Genomic DNA, 22,233 nt, shown 5'->3' with positions numbered 1-22,233 from the left:
TCCCGGCGTGCCTTGCGCGGGCCCCTCCCCGTCTAGCCAATCAGCGGCGAACAGGTCGCGAAGGGGGAAAGGAGGAGCCAAGATGGCGGCGAAAGTCGGTGGCGGCGCGGGAGGCGGCGGCGGAGCCAACAAGAACGGGATCCTGGACAAGGTAGCGGCCCTCGGCCTCCGGGTCCCCGCGGGGATGGAGAAGGCCCTTTCCGGGACGAGGCAGCGAGGGCGGCCCGGGTCTGCCTCAGCAGGGTCTCCCTACCCCGAATAAGACGGCTTGGATCTCCACGTCGCCCCGGGAGCTGAGGGGGCCGCTGGGTCTCGGGAGGGAGAGAAAGGCCTAGGCCCCGCTGGGATAACCCTGCACCTGTCAGAACGGCGGGGACTACAACTCCCAGAATCCTCAGCCCGTCGGGAGACGCAGATGGGGGGGTGAAGGAGCTGCTTGTCGTTGATTGGCCAGCTGGGAATTCTAAGAGTCCGCATTCACACGTGTTGACCCCTGGGATCCTGCAGGGAGAGCCTGGTTCTCCCTTCCCTTAGGATTTATTATTTATTAGTTTATTCATTTAGTGTTTCATCCCGTATATGTTGAATTGTCCACGTATTTCTTTTGTTTATGTCTGTGTATCTCTTGATGTTTTATTTACATTGATATTTGCGCTGGTACTACAGGTAGTCCTCGACTTGCGACGTGTCATTTAGCGACCAAAATGACATATACGGACAACAGTGACTTTCGGCCGTTTGTCGCACTTAACAACCATTGCAGGATCCCCCCCGCGGTTCCCTGCTCAAAAGTCAGATGCATGGCAACTGACTCGTCTTTACGATGGTCGCAGGGGGCTGGGGTCACGTGATCCCCATTTTGCGACTTTCTGACAAATGGGGAAGCCGCATTCACTTAACAACCATCTGACTAACTTGACAGCTGCAGGGGGAGCGTAGTTTTACTTTAAATTAATAGTTTATCTCATGTTGTATTGTGCACAGGTTAATTTAATTTACGTGTATGTATGTATATATAAGGGATGGGGTGGCTAAGATGCTGAGCTTGTCGATCAGAAAGGTTGACAGTTCGAATTCCTAGCACTGCGTAGCAGAGTGAGCTCCCGTGACTTGAAAGCACGTAAAAAATGCAAGTAGAAAAATAGGAACCACCTTTGGTGGGAAGGGAACAGCGTTCCATGAGCCTTCGGCATTGAGTCATGTCAGCCACATGACCACGGAGACTTCTTCGGACAGCGAGAAAGCCAAATTCCCTTAACAACCGTGTGACTAACTTAGCAAGTGCAGTGATCCACTTAACAAGCATGGCAAGAAAGTTTGTAAAATGGGGCAAAAGTCCCTTAACAACATAAATGTGTGGCTCAATTGTGGTTGCAAACTGAGGACCACCTGTGTAAAGTGTTTTATTAGTGTGGTAGGTCAGGGACTGCATGACCGCAGTAGATGCCATATGCTAAATAAAATAAAAACGACTCCACCAGACCAAGCTGGATTTGAACAGCGTCCTAAGCAAAAAATGGTGGGGTGGTTTTTTTGATTAATGTGAACCAATCCCTGCACCGTATTGTGCAAATCTTGACCCGCCTTTGTTAACTTTGCCTCGTGAACAGAGTAGTGGCCATATCTTTGGAAAGCTGGTCTGACTTTTCAGATGTTTTCTTTAATCCTTTTTTTTCATATTTCAGTTCCCAAGTTAAAACTTTGAAAAATGACATGTCTTTTTCAAACCACCATTGCAAGTATGTCACGTGACCAAAATTCAGATATTTGGCAACTGACTCATACTTATGACGCTCGCAGTGTCCCGGAGTCATGTGATCCCCTTTTGCGACCTTCCAACTAGTAAAGTCAATGCGGGAAGCCAGATTCACTTAACAACCCTGTTACTAATTTAACTATTGCAATACAATACAATAGCAGAGTTGGAAGGGACCTTGGGGGTCTTCTAGTCCAACCCCCTGCCTAGGCAGGAAACCCTATACCGTTTCAGACAAATGGCTATCCAACATCTTCCTAAAGACTTCCAGTGTTGGGGCATTCGCAACTTCTGGAGGCAACTTCTGTTCCACTGATTAATTGTTCTGACTGTCAGGAAATTTCTCCTCAGTTCTAAGTTGCTTCTCTCCTTGATTAGTTTCCACCCATTGCTTCTTGTTCTACCCTCAGGTGCCCTGGATAATAGTTTGACTCCCTCTTCTTTGTGGCAGCCCCTGAGATATTGGAAGACTGCTATCATGTCTCCCCTAGTCCTTTTCATTAAACTAGTTCCTCATATGTTTTAGCCAGTTCCTGCAACCGTTCTTCATATGTTTTAGTCTCCAGTCCCCTGATCATCTTTCTTGCTCTTCTCTGCAAGAAATGTTGTAAAATGGGGCAAACTTCACTAAATAAATGTGTCACTTGGCAACAGACATTTTGGACTCTTGTGGTCTTAAGTCGAGGGCTACCTGTATTTAAAGGTCTGAAGTGCTGCGTCGAAACCTTACTCTCTTGCTGTGCTTATTTATTCTTAAGGAGAATTGATCAAGTCCTTCTCCCTGTTGTCCTCCGGTCTCATTTCAGTTTCACAGACAGATTCCCTCACCCTGTGCAGCTTTCCTTAGATTGAAAACAAAAATAAAATCATTTTTTGCTAATAGTCCTGTCCAGACATACTGCATCTTAAGAAACAGGCTCTTCTTTGTTGTTACAATTCTTCGAGGAGGAAAGCTTTTTACAGCAGCATGGACTTTACTGGTTTCTTTTTCCTTGCTTCTGTGTTGAGAATAAAAACATGGTGTTTTCTAGATCGGAGCCTTTCAGCTGTTGCCTTAGAGGACATTCTGGTCCATAGGCAAGTTTACTTGCCCGATGTGATTTTTTATTTTTTTTAAAAAAGGTTAGAATTAAGTTGTCATTCTGGACAGTTGACATTTTTTTAGATATGGCCGCTGGGTTTCCGAAAGGATGATGTGTCTTTCTTTGAAGCTAGCAACAGGAAGTCAAGGAGGAGGAGGAAATGCTACAATGAGAAGTGAGTTGAGGTGTTTTTTTAGACATTTTTTTTAGACATTAATAAGAGAGTTATTTGACTGACTCCAGCAGGCTGTGTTCATGCACAGGTAGTGCTCGACTTACCACCACAATTGAGCTGCAATTTCTATCGCTAAGCAAGACGGTTCTTAAGTGAGTTTGGCCCCGTTTTACGGCTTTTCCTGCCACGGTTGTTAAGTGAATCACTAGGGTGTTAACTTAGTCACTTAGTGGTTATTCAGTGAATCTGGCCTCCCTATTGGCTTTGCCAACCCTACAAAAGTGGGCCCCATTACTTTCTCTTGGGCAGATGGCTGCCCCTAAGGATTCCTGAAAGAACGCCTTTCCTTTTTCTCAAAAACTATATATATAGTTTTTTATATATATATAAAATATATAATATAATAATATATATATGCATGCTGGTCTTGTTGTATTTGGGTCTTTTCCCGTGTAACATTGAGATTGTCTTGGCAATGTTTTGGCGAGGTCTCACTCGCCATCTTCAGGCTGGTGTTTTGGGCTTAAAGTGTGGTCGGAGCTGCCATCTTTCTATAAATCTTGGTGGGGGTGGGGGTATGGAGTGCTGGCTTTGTTTCAGTAAGTGGATTGATTGGATGTGTGGCTGCATCATGATTGGTAGATTGGTGCTGATTGGTGCTGGCTGTGTGTCTATTGTTGTTTCGTGTTGTAACAGCCTGGGTGGTGGGTGGAGCTCGTTTGATGACTAGGGCTGGTTTCCAGATGTCTGGTAGGCAGAAGGTATCGTCACGTTTATTCATATTGTGGGGGTGTTTCTCTATTTCAATGGCTTCCATAATTATTCTCTGGTTGAAGTGTTCCATTTTGGAGATTAACCTGGTTCCTTCAAAATTAATTTCATGTCCTGTAGCTTTAAGGTGCTGGAAAAGGGGGGAAGTTTTATCTTTTTTTCTGACTGCGTTCTTGTGTTCTGCGATGCGTGCATTTATTCTCCTCCTTTGTCTGTCCTATGTATGTTGCAGGGCAGATTTTGCATGGTATTTCGTAGACTCCTTGGTTTTCTAGCTGTATTTTGTCTTCGGGGTTTCTTAAGATGTTGGCTATTTTTTGGCCAGTGCTGAAGGCTGTCTTTATATTGTGCTTGTGGAGAATTTTGCTGATTTTATCTGTGGTGCCTTTGATGTAAGGGAGGAGGGCGATGCCGTTGTCCTGTTCTGTGTCTCGGTTCTTGGGGGGGGAGTCTCCCTTTGGATTAGTTTGGTGATTGTTTTTCTTTGGAATCCGTTGGAGATTAATACGTTTCTGATAGTGTGTCAGTCAGTTTTCAGGTGGTCTTTGTCGGCTAGGCGTTTGGTTCTGGAGATGAGGGTCTTGGCTACAGAGTTGATCTGTGCAGGATGGTGATGGGATTGTGCATTTAAGTAGCGGTTGGTGTGTTCCCCCCCCCCCCCCCCGGTAGATGGTGTGTCCTAGGGAGCCTTTGGGTTTTTTGTAGATTAGGACGTCCAGAAAGGGAAGTTGGTTGTTTGCTTCTATTTCCATGGTGAATTGTATTTTGGGGTGTAGCTGTTGAGATGTGTGAGGAAGTTGTCCAGTTTTTCTTTCCCGTGTGGCCAAATCACGAAAGTGTCATCAACATATCTGAGCCAGAGTTTGGGTTTGTGTTCAGATTTGTCTAAGGCGTTGGTTTCAAAATTTTCCATGTATAAGTTTGCAATGACAGGTGAGAGGGGTGATCCCATGGGTGCTCCTTCTATCTGTTTGTATCTTTGTCCATTATGGATGAAGTATGTGTTGGTTAGGCAGTGGTTGGTCAGGTCCAGGATGTGTTGGGGGGGGGGGTTGTGTTTGTTCTGGATGGCTGTCAAGGCTTATTTTATGGGCACTTGGGTGAAGAGGGATATGACATCAAAACTCACGAGTAGGTCGCTGGGTTGTAGGTTTTGTTTCTTTATTGTTTCTATGAAGTGGAGTGAGTTTTGTACGTGTGAGATGATGGATTCTGCGTAGGGTTGGAGTTGTTTGGCGAGGAATTTGGCAAGATTCTGTAGAGGTGAGCCTATGGAGCTGACTATGGGTCTGAGTGGTATTCCTTCTTTGTGTATCTTGGGGAGGCCATAGGCATAGGCCATAGAGGATGGATGGATGGATGGAGGGATGGATGGATGGATGGATGGATAGATAGATAGTTAGATAGATATAGATATCTATCTATCATCTATCTATCTATCTGTCTATCTGGGAGGAGTTTGATTCTGTTGCCCCCGAGGATTTGGACAGGTTGCGTGGACGGCTACGACCCACCACATGTTTAATGGACCCGTGTCCCTCCTGGTTGGTACTGGCATCTTGGGAGGTGACCCGAGGCTGGCTTCTGGGCCTGGTGAATGCCTCATTGGGTGAGGGATCCTTACCAACCGCCTTGAAGGAGGCGGTGGTGAGGCCCTTACTTAAGAGGCCTTCACTCGACCCAACGGAGCTAGCTAATTATCGTCCAGTCTCCAACCTTCCCTTTCTAGCGAAGGTTGTTGAGAATGTGGTGGCACAGCAGTTTCCACGACACCTGGACGAATCCGAGTATCTAGACTCACGGCAGTCCGGCTTCCGACCCGGGCACAGCACCGAGACAGCCTTGGTCACGTTGGTCGATGATCTCTGGAGGGCCAGAGATAGAGGTTGTTCCTCTATCCTGGTCCTATTAGATCTCTCAGCGGCTTTTGATACCATCGACCATGGTATCCTATTGCGCCGGTTGGAGGGGATAGGAGTCGGAGGTACCGTTCTGCGGTGGTTCGGCTCCTACCTCTCTGACCGGACGCAATGTGTGTTGACAGGGGGGCAGAGGTTGACCCCGAGGCCACTCTCTTGTGGGGTGCCGCAGGGGTCGGTCCTCTCGCTCCTTCTGTTCAACGCATACGTGAAGCCGCTGGGTGAGATGATGATACTCAGTTGTACATCTCAACCCCAAGCCACCCCAACGAGGCTGTCGAAGTGATGTCCCGGTGTTTGGAAGCCGTCGGGGTCTGGATGGGGGACAACAGACTCAAACTCAACCCCTCCAAGACCGAGTGGCTGTGGCTACCGGCACCTCGGTTCAGCCAGCTGATTCCATCGCTGGCCATAGGGGGCGAACAATTGCCTCCTGTGGAACGGGCGCGCAATTTGGGCGTCCTCCTAGACGCCCGGCTGTCAATGGATGACCATGTGGCAGCCGTGGCAAGGGGGGCGTTCCACCAGGTTCGCCTGGTACGCCAATTGCGCCCCCTACTGGACCGGGGTGCCCTACGCACGGTCACTCATGCGCTGGTGACGTCCCGCCTGGACTACTGCAACGCGCTCTACATGGGGCTGCCCTTGGGACGCGCCCGGAGACTGCAGTTAGTTCAGAACGCAGCCGCGCGGGCTGTGATGGGGAGTACGAGGTACTCCCACGTAACACCTCTCCTGCGCGAGCTGCACTGGCTACCTGTGGTTTTTCGGGTGCGTTTCAAGGTCCTGATTACCATCTTTAAAGCGCTCCATGGCACGGGACCTAGTTACTTGCGGGATCGCATCCTCCCACATACATCCCTGCGGCCAATTCGCTCACACAGAGAGGGACTTCTCCTGGTGCCGTCCACTAGGCAATGCCAACGGGCGACACCAAGGAGTAGGGCCTTCTCTGTGATGGGCCCAACCCTCTGGAATGACCTCCCCCCAAACATCAGAACCACCACTGACCTCCGCTCCTTCCGGCAAAAATTGAAGACTCACCTGTTCCGACTAGCAGGCCTGGCTTAATTACAACTGTTCCTCCTGGTAAACGTACTATTAACTGGTTATTTTAGGGGTATTGTTTTTAATTTAATTTGTGTGTGTCCTAGGGGTTTTAATATTATATTTATATATACTTGCTCTGTACAGTTCTTTTTAATTCGATTTTAACCTCCTCCATATTTAACTGTACATACTTAATTCTTTTATTTATTGTATTTTGATATATTCTTTATATGGACTGTACAACGCCCCGAGTCCCTTTCGGGAGAGGGGGCGGTCTAGAAGCACGGTAAAATAAATAAATAAATAAATAATAAATCTCTATCATCTATCTATCTATCTATCTATCTATCTATCTATCTATCTATCTATCTATCTATCATCTATCTATCTATCTATCTATCTATCTATCTATCTATCTATCTATCTATCTTGTGATTTCTAAATTCTGATGTAATTGCTAAGACGGCCCTGTGTGTCTTTTCACCAGCAGAGTCATGTTGTTAAATCTGAATTTCATAACCGGATCCAAGGCAGTGCTTATCAAGACAAACAACAGTCTTCACACAACCTACCAAGCAAAATTCAGTTGTTTTAATTTAATTTTGTGTGAATCCAACATAGGGTGGAAATGAGGAAGCATTTGCCACCTTCTCCTTCCTCCCCCTCCCCCCTTAATTTGTTTCATACCCCTTAAATATGTTTCTGACCTCTTAAATGTGTTCTAACCCTCTGAATTTGTTTGTAAACTTTTTTTGCCTCATAGTGGAAAATCGACGACAAACCCGTGAAAGTGGACAAATGGGACGGGTCAGCGGTGAAGAATTCGCTGGATGACTCTGCCAAAAAGGTAAAGCCCCCCTCCTCCCTTTTGGAATAGATGAACCCCTCCCCCCAGTCCTGTTGTGTTTTTTATTAATTCCCACAGACAGCACCCCCCCCCCCCCATGCTTGTTTTTGTGCTGGTCAGCTTGGAATATTTGTGTGATTCTGTAGTATATACACATTCCTCTGCATTGCTTAAGGACCCTTTCCTCCTCAAGCTCTTGAGATGCCTCCCTGACAGCCCCACATCACAACAAGCAAACCCTACTCCCTTCTAGCACTGATGATGTTACGTAGTTGGGTCATGAAATGTCTGCAAGAAAACAACCACACTCAGAGAGCACCTGAGGACCCCACAGTCCTCCTCCTCTTTCTCCTCCTCCTTTTCCACTCCACAAATCCCATTCCCTTAAAGCACTGAAGATGTTACCTAGTTGGGTGATGAAATGTCTGCAAGAAAACAACCAAGCTCTGAGAGCACCTAAGGACCTCATAGTCCTCCTCCTCCTCCTCCTCTTCCTCCTCCTCCTCCTCCGCTCTACACCCCAGTCCCTTCTAGCACTGATGACGGTTCCCCAGTTGGGTCATGAAATATCTGCAAGAAAACCACCCAGCTCAGAGAACACCAAGGACCCCATAGTCCTCCTCCTCCTCTCAGAAAACCCCACTCCCTCCTAGCACTCATGATGTTCCCACAAAACATCCGCAAGAAAAAACTCCAACTCAGAGAACCCCTCCCCCCCCCATTCCACCCCTGAGCCCCAAAGATTCTCTTCATATGGGCGAACTCCTTCCTTCCCTTTAAGGGCTAACGTGGGCCGTTCTCTCCCAATCAGGTCCTTTTGGAAAAGTATAAGTACGTAGAGAACTTCTGCTTGATCGACGGGCGCCTTATCATATGCACCATCTCCTGCCTCTTCGCCATCGTGGCTTTAATATGGGATTACCTTCACCCCTTTCCGGAGTCGAAGCCGGTGCTTGCCATCTGCGTGGTGTCATATCCTTTTTCCACTGCTCCCCGTCTCGAAAGAGACTCCTTCGCTTCCCATCCGTCGCTGGTTGCTTTGTTGGGCAACCCAGAAGCCCAGAGCTGAGTTTCCTGGCGTCTTTTTTCTTTCTTTTTTCTTTCTTTTTTTTTTTTTTTTGCCAGCTTTAAGGGATGCTCCCAAGCCCCTTTTTGAGTGGAAAGCTGGTTTATCTCATTTCTCTCTTTATCCCGGGGTGCTCTCACTGGCCGGAATTGTAACCTGGGTCACTAAACCAACGGTTGTTAGTCGAGAACTACCTAATGTCAACTCATAAAGTTGCCATGGTGAGGAAAGGAAAGGGGAGCACATTCCACACATATCTTCGGCTAGAGTTGGATCTCAGATTATTACAGCAGGCTTGTGATGTGTGCACCTCGTTGGTGAATGTGATTTATGACACAGACTGAGGGGAGGGAAGGAACGGGGGTAAAGTTCAGCCGTAATTCAAATGAGACTCAGATCTGACTGCAAAAAGGCCTTGCCGAAATGGTGCTCCTAATAAATGACTGGATTTCTTTTGAAACTTGGCTCCAGGCTCATGAATCAATTAGGGCATCTTTCGGAAACCTGACAGGCAGTCAGATCATTCTGAGTGGAGTTGTCAAACTGAAGTCCTGTGGGCTGGATCCGCCCCGCGATGTGCTCGGATCTGACCCACGGGGCCGACCTGGAAAATGTAAGGGGCTATCCCCATGTCGCTTTGGCACGGTCTACCCAATGTGAAGAGGAAAAATGCCAACAGCTTGGGGAGTGGCGCAAGCTGGTCACACCCACCCAGTTGGCCATGCCCAGTGAGTGGTGTCAAGCTGGCCATACCCACCCAGTCGACCATGCCCTCCCCAGCCCCTCAAGGTCAACAACAGCCCTGATGCGGCCCTCCATGAAATTGAGTTTGACACCCCTGATTCCGAGGAACTCCCGTTCCTTCCTTCAGATTTTCTGTTTTGTTTTAACTGAGTTTAATTTTAATTTATTCACTTACACAGCCACCCATCCTTAAACCAACTCTGGGCGGCTCCTTAATCCAAAATTAAACAACTGATCAAATCCTATTAAAATTCTAAACAGATGAAACAAAGATTTGGCGCCGAGTTACCCTTCTGAGGTGTCGTTCTCTAATTTTATGCCAGAGCTTGGGGCGAAAACTAGCTCTTCAGAGCTGCTCCAGGTGCATAGCATCTCTCTGGTTTATGACTTCTCCTTTTCATGAAGTTGCATATCAAGTTGGAACTCAGTGTTTTGCCCTGAGATAGAGAAACGAAAGGTGGATTCTCCCAAGGGGATTTGGCTTCAGACTACGTCTCCTTGAAGTGAGGATGTGAAATACCAGCTACGCCTCCAAGGCATGTCCTCTCTTGGCCCTGTTCTCTCATTCACAAGCATAAATTTAGATACTGGTGGTCCTCAACTTAGGGGCACAGTGGTTAGGACGCTGAGCTTGTCGATCAGAAAGGTCGGCGGTTCGAATCCCTAGCGCCACATAACGGAGGGAGCTCCCGTGACTTGTCCCAGCTTCTGCCAACCTAGCAGTTTGAAAGCACATAAAAAATGCAAGTAGAAAAATAGGAACCACCTTTGGTGGGAAGGGAACAGCGCTCCATAGCATATGTGCAAGGGGAAGCTTTACCTTTTTATGTTTAGTCCTCGACTTAACAATCACTCATTTAGCGATCATTCGAAGTTACAACAACCCAGGAAAAAAGGGAGTTATGGCCGGTCCTTGAAGTAGTGACCATTGAAGTATCCAGATCACAGACTAGGCTGGATGGGCAGGTGGGCGGGTGGATGGATAAACAAATGGTTGGATCGATGGATAAACAAATGGTTGGATCGATGGATGAATGGGTGGATGGATAGGTGGATGGATGAATGGTTGGATCAATGGACAAATGGGTGGATGGATCAATGGGTGGGTGGGTGGATGGATAAACAGATGGTTGGATCAATGGCTCAATGGGTGGATGGCTCAATGGGTGGATGGATGGATGGTTGAATTGATGGACAAATGGGTGGATGGATAGGTGGATGAATGGATGGATGAATGGTTGGATCAATGGACGAATGGGTGGATGGATAGGTAGATGAATGGATAGAGGGATGGATAAGCGAATGGTTGGATCGATGGACAAATGGGTGGATGGATCAATGGGTGGGTGGGTGGATAAACAGATGGTTGGATCGATGGCTCAATGGGTGGATGGATGGATGGATGGATGGTTGAATCGATGGACGAATGGGTGGGTGGATGAATGCATAAACAAATGGTTGGATCGATGGACGAATGGGTGGATGGATAGGTGGATGGATGAATGGTTGGATCGATGGACAAATGGGTGGATGGATCAATGGGTGGGTGGGTGGATGGATAAACAGATGGTTGGATCGATGGCTCAATGGGTGGATGGATGGATGGATGGATGGATGGTTGAATCGATGGACAAATGGGTGGATGGATAGGTGGATGAATGGATGGATGAATGGTTGGATCAATGGACGAATGGGTGGATGGATAGGTAGATGAATGGATAGAGGGATGGATAAGCGAATGGTTGGATCGATGGACAAATGGGTGGATGGATCAATGGGTGGGTGGGTGGATGAATGGGTGGATGGATGGACGAATGGGTGGATGGATAGGTGGATGGATGGGTGGATCAATGGACGAATGGGTGGATGGATAGGTGGATGAATGGATGGATGGATTGGTGGTTGGATTGACGGACGAATGGGTGGATGAATGGATGGATGGTTGAATGGTTGGATCGATGGATGAATGGATGGATGGTTGAATGGTTGGATCGATGGATGAATGGATGGATGGTTGAATGGGTGGATCAATGGACGAATGGGTGGATGGATAGGTGGATGAATGGATGGATGGATTGGTGGTTGGATTGACGGACGAATGGGTGGATGAATGGATGGATGGTTGAATGGTTGGATCGATGGATGAATGGATGGATGGTTGAATGGTTGGATCGATGGATGAATGGATGGATGGTTGAATGGGTGGATCAATGGACGAATGGGTGGATGGATAGGTGGGTGAGTGGATCAATGGATGGGTGGGTGGATGATGGAAGGAACAGCTTGCCTCTCGAGAGTCTTGAGTGCTCTATCAATGGAGGTGTTCAAGAAAAGGTTGGACAGCAATTTGGGATGGTATAAGGTCTCCTATTTGGACAGGGGTTGGACTAGAAGGCCTCCGAGGTCCCTTAGGATTCTATGACTCTGGTCTCTTTCTTTAACCTGACCCAACGTATTTCGTCATGATGGGAATTCTGACCATCTATACCTCATACAAGGAGAAGAGCATCTTTCTGGTAGCACACAGGAAAGACCCCACAGGAATGGACCCCGACGACATCTGGCAGCTGTCCTCCAGTCTGAAAAGGTACCTCCCCCCCCTTTTCTCTCCCAGGACCCCCTAAAGTCTGCCTAGAAGGGAAAGGGTTACCCAGGAGGGTGGGGGGAATCAGGCCAGCTCCCAGAGGTCCAAGCATTGCCCCCCCCTGCCCCCCGCCAAATGCAGAGAGTTAAGTTGAAGTCATCCTGCACTGATCCAGGCACAGAATAGTTTGGATTGCAAACTCAGCAGAAGCGTTCCCATCTTCTCTCGACCCACAGCTGAGTGACCGGTCATTAAGTGAGGAGTACCTCTTATCATCAGGAGGTCACAATTTAATTTATTTTTTAATTTTGTATTTATTTTGTTTATTTCTTTTTTACTTCGTTATTTATTTTGTTGTTTTATATTTCGTTTTATATTATTTTAATTTTCTATTTTTTCTATTTTATTCATTTTTGTTTTGTTACATTATTTTTCATTTTTACTTTATATTTTATTCATTTTTGTTTCATCTTATTTTATGTTATTTATTTTTTATTTTATATTCATTTATTATTTTATCTTATTTTATATTATTTTGTTAGGTTATTTTTTTAATTTATTCATTTTTTATTTCATATTTATTTTATATCACATTTTTTATCTTGTAATTTTATTTTATATTCATTTATTTTACCTTATTTTAATTTTTTAAACATTGTTTTTTATTTTATTCATTTTTATTTCATATTTATTTTATATTTATTATCTTGTAATTTTATTTTATATTTGTTATTTTACCTTATTTTTATTATTTTTTATTTTATTCATTTTTTTATTTCATATGTATTTAATACGACATTTTTTAATCTTGCAATTTTATTTCATTTCATATTTTATATTCCATTGTTTTGTATTATATTGTTTTACGTTATTTCATGTTACCTTGTGTTTTATGATTCATATTCCATTCCGTGTATTTTTGAAAAGCCCCCCCAACCCGCCCAGGGTTACCAGCTGGATGGTCCTGGACTCACCTGTCCTGCCTGTGTCACCTGCCCTTTTTTTCTCAGGTTTGATGACAAATACAGCCTGAAGATGACCTTCATCAGCGGCCGAAGCAAGCAGCAGAGAGAGGCGGAGTTCACCCGATCCATCGCCAAATTCTTTGACGGCAATGGGACCTTAGTAATGGAGACCTTTGAGCCCGAGGTCTCCAAGCTCCATGACAGCCTCCTGACGGAGAAGAAGCTGAAATAGGCTGCCGGCCGTCTCCCCGCTTAGATCATGCTGAAGCTTTAAAAGTCAATAAAGCAATCAAAGCCACCACCACCTATGGCAAACCTTCCTTTTGTCCTGAACCCCTCCCTCCTTTCTTTCCCTCCCTCCCTCAGTCCATCCTCCTTTTGAGCAAGGGAGGATTTTAATCCAGGACCTGCAAAGTAGATTTTAGGGCAGGGGTCCCCAAACTTGGCCATTTTAAGACTGGTGGACTTCAACTCCCAGAATTCCCCAGCCACGGGGCATTCTAGAAGTTGAAGTCCTCGTCCCCCCCCCAAAGTCTTAAAAGTTTGCCCAAGTCGACACCCCTGCTTTTAAGACCAAAATCCTTGGTGCCCACCTGAGCGTGACGATTTTCCTTGCCCTTTCTTTCGTTACCAAATGAAGTTACCTCACCTGTGTGCAGCATCCCCAGCGCACTGAGGTTGTTCCCTACTTGGGTTGTGAAACATCTGCAGGAAAATCGCCAACCTCTAGAGGGCACCAAGGGACCCCCACACACAGTTCGACCCTGAGCTAAAAACATTTTAAGGCTTTGGGAAGGTAGATTTGCAAAGCCATTTTGGAATTTTGGGAAAGTTGAGTCTACCTAAATTTTTTTGTTGTTGTTAAATTTTATTTTATTTTTTAAAATTCTACGGGCATTGTCAAACAATCAAAGGCTGAATTGGAACTTGATTTCGGCAGGAAATGACTGTTTTGTTCATTGTGGTTGTGTTTCTCAATTATGTCTGTTGTTTAACCAATTTGTCAAGGTCCACTTTTTCATTTTTTAAAAAATCTATTTTGGAGAGTGGGAATTTGATTTTGGAGGTTTGAAGATACTGGTGGTCCTCGACTTACGACCGCAAGTGAGGCTCAAAACTTCTTGTTGCTAAATGAGACATTTGTTCTGCCCCATTTTACGATCTTTTTTGCCACTGTTGTTAAGTGAATCGTTGCAGCTGTTAACTTCGAACGACCAGTAAGTGAACTGTTGTAAGTCGAGGACTACCTGCAAAAGGAAAAACGGGGATGATTTAAAAAATATTTTCCTTCTCTCCTTTTGGTGCATTTTATCCATGCAGGTTTTTTTTTAAAAAAAAAAGGTAGAAAACTTTTGTTCCTTGCATAAATGCCCTTTTCTAAAAATCATGGAGTTTTTCTCCCAATAAAAGACAAAAATGTAACATGACAATTGTGGAATTGTTCATGAGTGGGATACACAGTGTTATCCTTTTTTTGGGGGGGGGGGGGGAGATTGCAATTCTAATTATTTCCACCTGCATCCACAGAGGGCTGATATGAGTCACATGGGGGAATATATAGGGACTCATAAGAAGTTTCATTCACAGCCTTAATAAAAGCTATACATTAATTATATAATTACAAATATTGTAAGATTATTGTTTTTTTTAAAAGAGAGAGGGAGCCACTTCGGTGTAGTGGTTAAGGCATCAGGTCAGAAACGATGAGTTCTAACGTCCTCTTGGGCACCAAGGCAGCTGGGTGATTGAGCCAGCCACTTTATCTCAGCCCTAGGAAGGGGGCAATGGCAAATACTTCTGAAAAGGGTTGTCAGGAAAACTCCAGTCTCTGAAAATCAGACACGATCGAATGGGAGGGTAAAAATTAGAAATAATATCGGGGAACAAATTACCGATTCGCAATAGAGGCGTGCATAGGTTTCTTAAGATCATTGCAGGGCAAAACATGGATATTTTCCATTCCTGCTAGGATACTTGCTGTGTACTTTCTGTGTTTCAGTATTTACAATACAGCCGTGTAGAGAATTGCAGATGGGAGCTCCTCCGGAGCTGTCTTTTAAGGAACACAGCTTGGAATAAACCATTTTAAAAAACCTTGGCGTTCCTTTAAAAACATTTATGGACAACAATTGGTTATAAAATCGCCCGGGAATTTGGGATCAGTATGTACCGTCTTTTAAAGGAGGGTGTGAAAAGACAGAGCAATATATTCGTGTTGCTTTGAAGTTAATAAAAATGACACTAATCTTTTAGTTCCCTGCAGGTGGGATCAGCAGATGCGTCTCTGACCCCTGTGCATTGTTGCTGGCGATGGGCGCCTCCCCCTCCCCCTCTCAGGTGTTTGGGATTAACAGAACATGACTATATCTATGGAGCTTCTCGGTCATCAAGATCCTCTCTCTCCTCCTTTTCCATCGTACTCCTTCCTTCCCTTTTCCCTTCCTTATTTTCTCCCTTTCCCTTTTCCCCCTACTCCTTCCTTCCTTTTCCCCTTTTCCCATCCTCTTTCCTCCCTCCATTTTCCCTTTCCCTCCTTCCTTCCCTTCCCTTTTCTTTCCCTTTCCCCCTTCCTTGTTTCCTTCATTACTTCCTCCCTTTTCCCCCACTTCTTCCTTCCTTTCCCCTTTTCCCCATCCTTTTTTCCTCCTTTTTCCATTTCCCTCCTTTTCTTTTTCTCTTTCCCCTTCCTTCCTTCCTTTTCCCCTTTTCCCATCCTTTTTTCCACTTCCCTCCTTCCTTCCCTTTTCTTTCCCTTTCCCCTTCCTTGTTTCCTCCCTCCCTTTCCCGCCTCCTTTCATGCAGTTGAATATCATAAGTCTTGGGCTGCTGGATGGGACCCCTGGCCCATTTCACGCAGCAGTCTGCCCTCCAGTTAACCGAAGGGCGCCCACCACCTTCCAGCAGATGGGCCCTCAGAGGCAGCCCCTTGGAAGCACACAGGTAGTCCTCGACTTATGGCCACAACTGAGCCCAAAATTCGGCCCCCTTAAATGACCTTTCTCGCCTCGGCTGTTATCATGGCAGTTGATAAGTTGCAGAGCCTGGTTGTTAAGTGAATCTGGCTTCCTCCATTGACTTTGCTTGTCGGAAGGTTGCAAAAGGGGATGACTGTGACCCTGGGGACACAGCAGAGGTCGTAAGTATGAACCAATTGCCAAACGCCTGGATTTTGATCACATGATGCTACAAAGGTGGTAACAGAGAACTGTCATAAGTCACATTTTTCAATGCTATTGTAACTTTGAATGGTTACTAAATGAACGGTTGTAAGTCGAGGGCTATCTTTATTGTATTGTCCACATTCTCTCAAATAAAGCACCAGCAAATTTTATCTATCTATCTATCTATCATCTATCTATCTATCTATCTATCTATCTATCTATCTATCTATCTATCATCTGTCTATCATCTGTCTGTCTGTCTATCTATCTGTCTGTCTATCATCTGTCTATCTATCTGTCTATCATGTCTATCTATCCATCTATCTATCGATGTATGTATCTATCATCTGTCTATCTATCATCTATCTATCTATCATCTATCTATCTATCATCTATATCAGGGGTGTCCAAACTTGGGAACTTTAAAACTTGTGGACTTCAACTCCCAGAATTCTGGGAGTTGAAGTCCACAAGTCTTAAAGTTCTCAAGTTTGGACACCCCTGCTCTATATCAATCATCTATCATCTATATCATCATCTATCTAACTATCTATCTAAATCATCTATCATCATCATCTATAGCTATCACCATCCATCCATCCATCCATCCATCCATCCATCGCTAACCTTACCCAGAAATTCCACCCTTCGTTTGTTTTTAAGCTTCCCTTGCGACTCGGGGTGCTTCCCTCCAGTTTCCTGCCATCCCAGCTGGGGCTGGAAAACCTCTTCTTTGACCTTTAGTTCCCCAAGGAGCCGAAGATGCGTGCGAAAAAAGCAACCAACTCATTAGAGTGGCTAATATTTTATACACGGTGTCTTTCTGGAGTCTGGGAGCATTTCAGGGCCAAGAAAGCCCCAAGGGAAAAGCGATGTTGTCTTTCAAGGTGGAAACGGCTAAAGCGGGGGGGAAAGTTGTCCCACGAATCACATGATCCCGATTCAGATCTGGTTGGGGGTTGGATCTTTCCCTGCCGATGCTTCCGTGGACTCCTCAAACGATTCTGCCACCGATCCCTGCAAACGGAGAATCTGTCACTCAAAGCAGCCAGATGGAGAGAAATGGACAAGGGGTGCTAAGAGAGCATAGTTAGGCTCAGTCCAGTGAGCCCCCAGTGGAAAGGCTGAAAATTAAGTTCGGCAAGCAGTCTTTGTTGCACGAAACACCAGGAGCAAAATCTCCAGAAATATGAACTGTTGTCTCCTACAACCACCACTCCCCTTTCCTTCTATTTATTCCCCAGCCACGGAAGGACCGTTCAGCGTCCACGTGTGGTTTCCTGCCCGAGTCGACTCCTTGTCCTCCATTGTTCTCCTCTCCTAACTGCTCTGTGCATACTCACGTCTGGAACAGGCCCCAGCTGTTCTTCCTGTCCACTCATCTCAGCCTCCAAAGGCAGCTGCCTCTCCAACGCTGAGCAGCCATCCGAGCCTTCCCCAGGCTCCAGAACTGGTCCAGGTTCCTCCCAAACCTCCTCATTGTGGAGTCTGCAAGCAGCTCCGCTGGCAGCTGGCAGGCCACAACACCTAGGCCCGTGATAGTGAACCTATGGCCCGTGTGCCAGAGGTGGCACACACAGCCTTCTTTGTGGGCACACACACCTTCACCAGCTGCTCTTCATGGGTGCTGGAGCACCAGAAAACGGCCTGAAAACAGCCAAAAAATCAGGTCATTTTCTGGGCCGTTTTCCAGGCCATTTTCAGGTTGTTTTCTGGCCGTTTTCGGCCTGAAATGCCCCCAAAGCAGGCAGCTGGTCTTTGGGTTTCTTGTGCTCTGGCACGCGCATGCATGCCCACACACACACATTCCGGTTTGGGCACTCGGTGCCAAAATGGTTCACCATCAGTGACGGAGGCTTTTCAAAGAAAAGGAGAAGCTTGGAGGGAGATAATTCTTGAAGAAGGGATACTCACAGTGCTTTCAAAAGCAGAATCCATGGGTTCTGGAGACACTTTCTGCCTGAGTAGTCCTCCATATCTAATCCTGCAAAGGGGAGAGAGAGAGGTTGGTGGGACTTCCATCTAGCACATCATGGAAGCCAAAGGTATTAGGTGTTGTGGCCCACCAGAGGAGCTGGCAGCAGATTCGGAGAGTGAGGAGGTTGGGGAGGAAGATGGGCCAGTCCTGGAGTCTGGGGAAGGCTCTGAGGAGGGCTCTGTGTCAGAGGCAGAGAGGGGGCCAGGGCCGTCTGACAGTTATCAGCTGCCTTCGGAATCAGACATCAGTGGGGCAGAAGAACAGCTGGAGCCTGTTCCCAGTGTGCGCATGCGCAGAGTTGCAGAGGAAGGGAACAGCTAAAGAACAGGGGTCGATTTGGGAGTAAGGCCACAGGTGGATGATGAATGTCCCCTCTCAGAGGGAATAAAAGAGGAGCGACAGGGAAGTGGAGTTTGCAGGGGGCCATTAGTTCAATTCATTCGGTCATTATCTGTTCCTGACTTCATGCCAAATAACTCTTGCTACAGCATGGCGTTTGGAAGATATTGGCCTGGCAGCTCTCCAAGTCCGATAAGTTCTGTGGTTGTAAATTCACCCTTGAAAGACTGTTTGCTGGGACTTTGCTGGATGTGAATGAGAGGAATTCTCATGAGCTTCATAAAAAGGGTTTTGTCAGGACAAGGAGGCTTCTTCGTGGTTTGGGGAAGGTCAGAAGATTAGGTCAGTGGGGATTATTAGGCTAAAGAATTATATTCATGGGTGGTTTCTCCCCCATCTTCTGAAGGACTTTGTCATCCTTTGGTGGGGGTAGGGGCGGGATCTCTTGGCCACTTGGGAGGACTTCTCAACGGAGAACTTCAAGACCAGCTCCATTCCTCCATGCCCCATGATTTACGAGGGGGCCTTCGGTGCTCTCTGAGCTTGGTTGTCTTCTTGGAGACGTTTCATGACCCAACTAAGCAATGTCATCAGTGCTAAAAGAGAATGGAGTACGAGTATTGCTACAGCACCGGTGATCTTACCTAGTGAGGTTATGAAACGTCTGTAAGAAAGCCCCCAAACTCAGAGAGCCCCAAGGACCTGACAGTTAACACCCTGGACCAACAATCAAGCAACAAACAACACCCCAGTCAAGGAACAACCAACTCAGACAAATAACCAAACAGTCAAGGAAATTCTAGTCAAGGAACCAGCAAGAGGATTCTCCCCAACAGGACAAATGATTGTATATAAACAAAGAACACTCTATTTACATATAATAATTCCTGTATATAGTCCTCCCTTCTAGCACTGATGATAATCCCTAGTTGGGTCATGAGATGTCTGCAAGAAAACCACCAAGCTCAGAGACACCAACAGTTGTTGTTCTTCTCCCCCTCCTCCCCCCAACACCCCTCCCTCCTAGCACTGATGATGTTACATAGTTCGGTCATTAAGCATCTGCAAGGAAATATCCAAGCTCAGAGAGCACCAAGGAACCAATAGTCATTTTCCTCCTCCTCCTCCTCCAACTCTACCCTCTTCATGCACTGATGATGTTCCCTAGTTGGGTTATGAAACATCTGCAAGAAAACAACAAAGCTCAGAGAGACCAAGGGCTCCACAGTCCTCCTCTTCCTCCTCCCCTTCGCAATGGCCCTCTTTCCTAGCACTGAGGATGTTACCTAGCAGGGTCATAGGATGTTATTGATTTTTTGATTGTTTACTGCCACCAAAACTGGGAAGCCACTGTTGTATCCACAAAACCCTACTCTCTTCTAGCACTGAGGATGTTACCTAGCTGGGTCATGAAACGTCTGCAAGAAAACCTCCAAGGTCAGAGAGCACCACGGACCCCTCATTTCAGCCCCGAGGTGCAAATATTCTCTTCTGTTGGTCTTCTTTATGACATTCCGACTTTCAACCCCCCCCTTCCCAATTCCCAATCTTCTAGTGCCGGAGGGGGCTCCCCATTCCCTGATGGTAGCCCCCTCCCCTCCAGTCCCAGGATTAGGCCTCCAAAATACAATTCAGGGAAAATGCCCAATCTCATATCGTGAATCTCTCCCTCTCCTGGGTCTCTTCTCACACACACCACCCAAACATTAAGTGAAATCCTGTATCAGTGGTGGCGAACCTTTTTGGCACCAACTGCCCAAACTCAAACTTGCATGAATGCCTGCTAGGCAGCTGATCTTTGCAGGCGCCGGAGTGCTGGAAAACACCTGGAAAATGCCCCCAAAACGGCCTGTTTCAGGGCTGATGTTTGGGCTGTTTTGGGGCCATTTGGGGGGCTTTTTCATGCCATTTTTGGGCCATTTTCAGGCCAAAAACAATCTGAAAAATGACCTGGATTTGGGGTGTTTTCAGGGCATTTTCTGGCACTCTGGCACCCTCTGGCTGGCGCACACGCCGGAAACCAGAAGAGCAGCTGCCAGTAGCACACATGCCTACAGAGAGGGCTCTGTGTGCCACCTCTGGCAAGCATAGATTATGGGGAAATCTCTGCAGAATCTACTTCTCTTATTGCCACCACTAAACCTCGTTTGATTTTTCTTCTTCTTTTTTAATCCTTTGTTTTATTATGTCTCTGGGATTAACGGGATAGATAAAAGACGGGAAAAGAGTGGGTCTTTCCTTGCCACCACAAGGAACCCAAAATTTTATTTTATTAAACAATTGAAATCATTCCCTTGGTCTCACACAGGCATCCGTAGCACCTTGGTCTTCTCTGAAAATGCTGGTCGCAGGTGGTCCTTGACTTATAACCATAAAGGAGTCTGTTTGCCCGTCGTAAATGTTGACGATATTAAAGAACAGGTTAGTTCACCAACTTTCTTTTGCAGAGGTCATTAAATGAATGCGACTTTGCCCAAAATCAGAAGTCAATGTGTAAAATGAGGTCAGGGGGCGAGACGCAAGAATCCATCTTGCAGCCATGGGACCACACGGGGGGACCGGGTAGGGGGAGGGGTACCATTGGAACTTTCAATCTCTCTAGTTGCAAAAACAGGTTGCGACTCACTTAAACCACCTTGCTTCGCAACAGAAATCCTGCTACCAATTGTGATCGTAAGTCGAGGACTTACCTGCATTGTAGAAGCCTACACGCACTGTGGAGGTGAGTTTATACCGTCTACCCTTTGGCAGGAAAGTACATGGGATGGATGGATGGATGGATGGATAAATGGATGGATGGATGGATAAATGGATGGATGGAAAGATGGATGGATGGATGGAGAGATGGAAAGATGGATGGATGGAATGAAGGAAGGATGGAGAGATGCACGAAGAGATGGAAGGATGGATGGATGGATGGATGGATGAGGTCCCATCAAATTGTTGACTCCTAGCAACCACATTTTCTCCCTGGTGTTTAGTCCCTAATTTGGTCCTTCAGGTTTTCCAAGAGAAACCCCAATCACTACTGTGAGTCCATCCACCTTGCTGCTGGTGGTCTTCTCCTTCCTTCCAACTTTCCTAGCATTATGGATTTCTGGGTCTTCCCATGGATTGATTATCTGCCACCAGGTCAATTCTTACTGACCACAGATTCTGTCCAGGTGGATCTGTCCCCAAGCTGACCCTTCCCTTCTTCCAATGGCGTGCTCATTGCTACTGTGACTTAATCCTTTGACCTTGATGTGGTCATCGTCTTCTCTTTCTACCCTCCAGGTATTATGGATCCCTCAAGAGGGCTGTGTCTTTGCATTGATTGATGAATCGATTATGTGTCTTCAAGTCAGTGTGGACTCTTAGGAACCATACGGATCTTCCCCAGGAGGAAATCCCCCCCAACTTGGTCCTTCAAGTCTTCCAGAAGTTCCTCCTTCACCTCTGTAACCGATTCTAAACTCCTTGCTACTGATTGTCCCATTATTCACATTGGTATTGTGGATCGATTGAGACATGGCATCAGACTGGTGATGAATCTTGGTGACCACAGAGACTAATTTTCTCCAGGAGGATCTAATCTCAACCTGGTCCTTCAGGTCTTCTAATGGTGCCCCCATCATAGTTGTAACCGAGACCTTCTTCTTTGCTTTTGGTCATTCTGTTCTCCTTCCTTCCAACTTTTCTAGCACTGTGGACTTCTCAAGGCATATCTTCACATTGATTGATTATCTATCATCAGGTCAGTTCTTACTGACCACACATTTTCTCCATGAAGATCTTCTTCTGTCTTCAACCTGGT

General features: G+C 46.2%; 3 protein-coding genes across 5 annotated transcripts in view; 1 reads left to right on the top strand and 2 right to left on the bottom strand.

Annotated features, from left to right (window-relative positions):
* Positions 1 to 351, bottom strand: part of XRRA1 (X-ray radiation resistance associated 1) — a 32,561-nt gene extending 32,210 nt beyond the window's left edge. Inside the window, exon 1 of the mRNA XM_081951654.1 lies at positions 254 to 351. The gene's annotated coding sequence lies outside the window, so the exon portion shown is untranslated. The remainder of the gene's footprint in view (positions 1 to 253) is intronic.
* SPCS2 (signal peptidase complex subunit 2) lies at positions 6 to 14,383 on the top strand. Its single transcript, XM_081951659.1, has 5 exons — positions 6 to 151; positions 7,517 to 7,600; positions 8,412 to 8,572; positions 11,863 to 11,997; positions 13,005 to 14,383. The coding sequence occupies exons 1-5, from the start codon at positions 83 to 85 to the stop codon at positions 13,189 to 13,191; spliced, it is 636 nt and encodes a 211-aa protein (XP_081807785.1). The 5' UTR covers positions 6 to 82; the 3' UTR covers positions 13,192 to 14,383.
* Positions 14,384 to 16,931: 2,548 nt separating this feature from the next.
* Positions 16,932 to 22,233, bottom strand: part of LOC309391295 (disintegrin and metalloproteinase domain-containing protein 26A-like) — a 40,389-nt gene continuing 35,087 nt past the window's right edge. For 2 of the 3 annotated variants that reach the window (XM_081951604.1, XM_081951605.1), the window contains 2 exons: positions 18,035 to 18,104; positions 16,932 to 17,137 (listed from right to left, as the gene is read on the bottom strand). In XM_081951604.1, coding sequence (XP_081807730.1) covers positions 17,063 to 17,137; positions 18,035 to 18,104 — 145 coding nt within the window. In that variant the 3' untranslated portion in view covers positions 16,932 to 17,062. The remainder of the gene's footprint in view (positions 17,138 to 18,034; positions 18,105 to 22,233) is intronic. The other variant, XR_014175257.1, reaches the window with a different exon arrangement.

This window comes from Natrix helvetica (assembly GCF_964273705.1).
Source record: "Natrix helvetica genome assembly, chromosome: 4".
Taxonomy (NCBI): Eukaryota; Metazoa; Chordata; class Lepidosauria; order Squamata; family Natricidae; genus Natrix; species Natrix helvetica.
Note: the sequence above shows the minus strand (reverse complement) of the source record. Positions and strands in the feature narration are given on the sequence as shown.

Bases quoted from the DNA above. Each gene is read 5' to 3' on its own strand.
- SPCS2 (XM_081951659.1), top strand. From the start codon at position 83: ATGGCGGCGAAAGTCGGTGGCGGCGCGGGAGGCGGCGGCGGAGCCAAC. The intron at 152-7,516 runs GTAGCGGCCCTC...TTTGCCTCATAG, and splicing joins AGAACGGGATCCTGGACAAG to TGGAAAATCGACGACAAACC. The intron at 11,998-13,004 runs GTACCTCCCCCC...TTTTTTTCTCAG, and splicing joins CTGTCCTCCAGTCTGAAAAG to GTTTGATGACAAATACAGCC.